The following is a 2,564-nucleotide window of genomic DNA, read 5'->3' on the forward strand; positions in this document are numbered from 1 at the left end:
ACTATAATCCTCAAATTAAAATGTATTTGCAGACAAAGTGTTCATTCACTGGGACACATTGACAGACTGTACAGGTTTGCTTTTATTGATATTGAGTTATGATTTAGGTTTTCTTGGCTTTCGTACATTCATCTTAGTTTGTGGCAAGTTTTCAGGTGGTTCAGTTAGTTGTGTTGCTGTATGGTGCCAACACAACTCTACAGCATGTGTTTATAATTTGATCTTAGTTAATGTCATTTGTCCCAAATACAAAGTAGTTCCAGCCAGTGGATGATGATCCACTTCTCGGGATAAGCTCCTCGTGTTCTGCTTTGTCTGACATTTCATCTTTGTTTCATTTTTTAATGCCGCAAAATTTCCAGGCTTAACTGTAAGCCATGCATACTGTCTTATTTTTCTCTGGCGTTAGGTGTTTTCCATCACATAGTGATGGGCCTAGAGACCCACCATCTCCCAGGAGTGCAGGAGATGATCAAAGACGAGAGCAAGAACAACTGCAGGAAGTGAGCGAGGTCACCAACGGTTAATTTGTAGAGATGTTAAAGTCAAAATTAATTATGTTAAATATAAATTAATTAATATGTCTCTCAATATTTTGGTGCTAATGACTTAACTTACAGTTTTTCTCAATTGCTTCTGTGCAATTCTCACAGCAGAAAAGTCATTCAAACCACTCGTCATGCAATTCTCAAAACAGAGCATTTTTCATAACAGAGTCTCTTGTGCAAAAGGAACTACTACAATCAAAACCTTTCTTACATTGTTCAAAAAACAAATAGTCAGTCAGTCACTTTATCTCTGTGATGAATGAATAGAAACCTTTCACCACCCTTTAAAGACGTAGTCATCAAATTGTTTAGTTTTTTTTCCCTCAAAACCTTAAATGACTTTAGAAGTATTGCAAAAATGTAGGCCTAATGTAGTGTACACATATTTCAGAAACAAAAGTGAAATCCGAAGGATTTTAATATTTATTTTACAAAACTGATGAAATTGAGAAAAGCAAAATAATAATCTTTAAACTATATGCAAAAGAAAACAGACAAAAATAGAATAGTGAGACTGACTTTTCTGCTCTGAGAACTGCCAAAGATGGAAAATATCTCAACTGAAGTTTCTACCAACATATTATTCTAGAGTTAGCTTAGTCTTTAAGGCCATGTTGTGAAACAACTTCACATATAACTGGAACAACTGTTAGGATGTGGTTTTAACTGCCTGTTCCTCTATTGTCATGAAAAGCTTTAACTATATTTGCCATCTGTTCTTGTGTTTCCACCAACTTGTCAAAAGCTTTCATCATCAGTGAAAGCTGTTGACAGCTATAGTAATGTGGTTACTGTAAATTCATGAATGAAAAATCCACCTGCCTTCAGTAACACCCTTCCCTAAGGGTAACAATAGAAGTATTTAAGGTTATAATGTACAATACTGGCCAATTGTGGACACATCAACCATTCATATGGAATTACATGTTTTCCTTTTTTGTTTGTGCCTATAAAAGCACCATGACAGTATCCAGTCAGTGTGCTAGCACAGCTGCAGCAGGTGTGTCTGCATTGAAGCTCTGGCTGATGTTCTTTACTCCTCCTGATAACACGAGTCATTAAGCTACAGTTTATAAAACCCACAGTGTTTGTATCAGAAACACTAAATGAATTACCAGTACAATACAAAAACTCACACAGAGAATAGCTTCACTGCACACTGTGAATGGTGCTAAATTTCTCTTGTGCATGATGATGGTGCACACACTTACTCCCCTCCAGTATAAAACTATAATAAAACAGGCCTGCACTTGTCTGTACTTGCCATGAATGTACAAGTTTTGCTCTAATAAAACAAAACTTACACATGCAAGTAAAAAAAAATCGTAATCTTTATTCATATATTTACTTAAATGAATGTGCTGATCAACGGTTAATAAGAAACCTGAACAGAGAGCCCGAGTATATGAACCGATTTCTTATAAACTTATGGGAGTATGATTAAATACTCATTTTTAGGTAATGATAAAATACTAAAAATGGTAAATTTAAAATTTAATATTATATGAATACAAGACTACATAGTGCATTAAGTAACAAATGCTAAGTTACACAAATGCAAATGCACTCTCTTAATTTCTTATCTTTTGTTGTTCTGGTTCAGACCTTTAACTCCATCCGTTCAGCCGAGCTGACTTATTGAAAACATAGACGGGTCTAATAAGTGTGCTGACTGATAAAAAGCTGTTTTTACTTCACTGTTATGAAAAGTGTGTCATCATAAAGACGGAAACTGACTGTAACTGATAATTCTGTTCGACATTGGCTTGCGTATTTCTGCAAAGCTTATGATGCCTGTATTTTCCCAGGAGCTATCACTTGGATCTCTGTTTCCAGAGAGCCAGACTCGCTCTACAGTGTTTGCTGTAAGCTGCTTCACTTTCCAAAATGGTTAAAGGCATGTTTAACTTCTGTTGACACACAAACTTTTCAAGTAATGTCAGTGAAACTCTTTGATCATCTGTTTTGTGCCGACTTTTATTATGAGTATACAAGCTAACGACAGGAGGCAAAGTC

At 35.5% G+C, this 2,564-nt stretch overlaps 1 protein-coding gene across 1 annotated transcript in view; it reads left to right on the forward strand.

The window, feature by feature from the left end:
• Positions 1–1,004, forward strand: part of LOC102212239 (nectin-4-like) — a 3,462-nt gene extending 2,458 nt beyond the window's left edge. The window contains exon 6 of the mRNA XM_005755372.1: positions 410–1,004. Coding sequence (XP_005755429.1) covers positions 410–527 — 118 coding nt within the window. The 3' untranslated portion in view covers positions 528–1,004. The remainder of the gene's footprint in view (positions 1–409) is intronic.
• The last annotated feature ends 1,560 nt before the right edge of the window (positions 1,005–2,564 follow it).

This window comes from Pundamilia nyererei, unplaced genomic scaffold (assembly GCF_000239375.1).
Source record: "Pundamilia nyererei isolate P.nyererei 1_Seehausen unplaced genomic scaffold, PunNye1.0 scaffold01309, whole genome shotgun sequence".
Classification (NCBI taxonomy): domain Eukaryota; kingdom Metazoa; phylum Chordata; class Actinopteri; order Cichliformes; family Cichlidae; genus Pundamilia; species Pundamilia nyererei.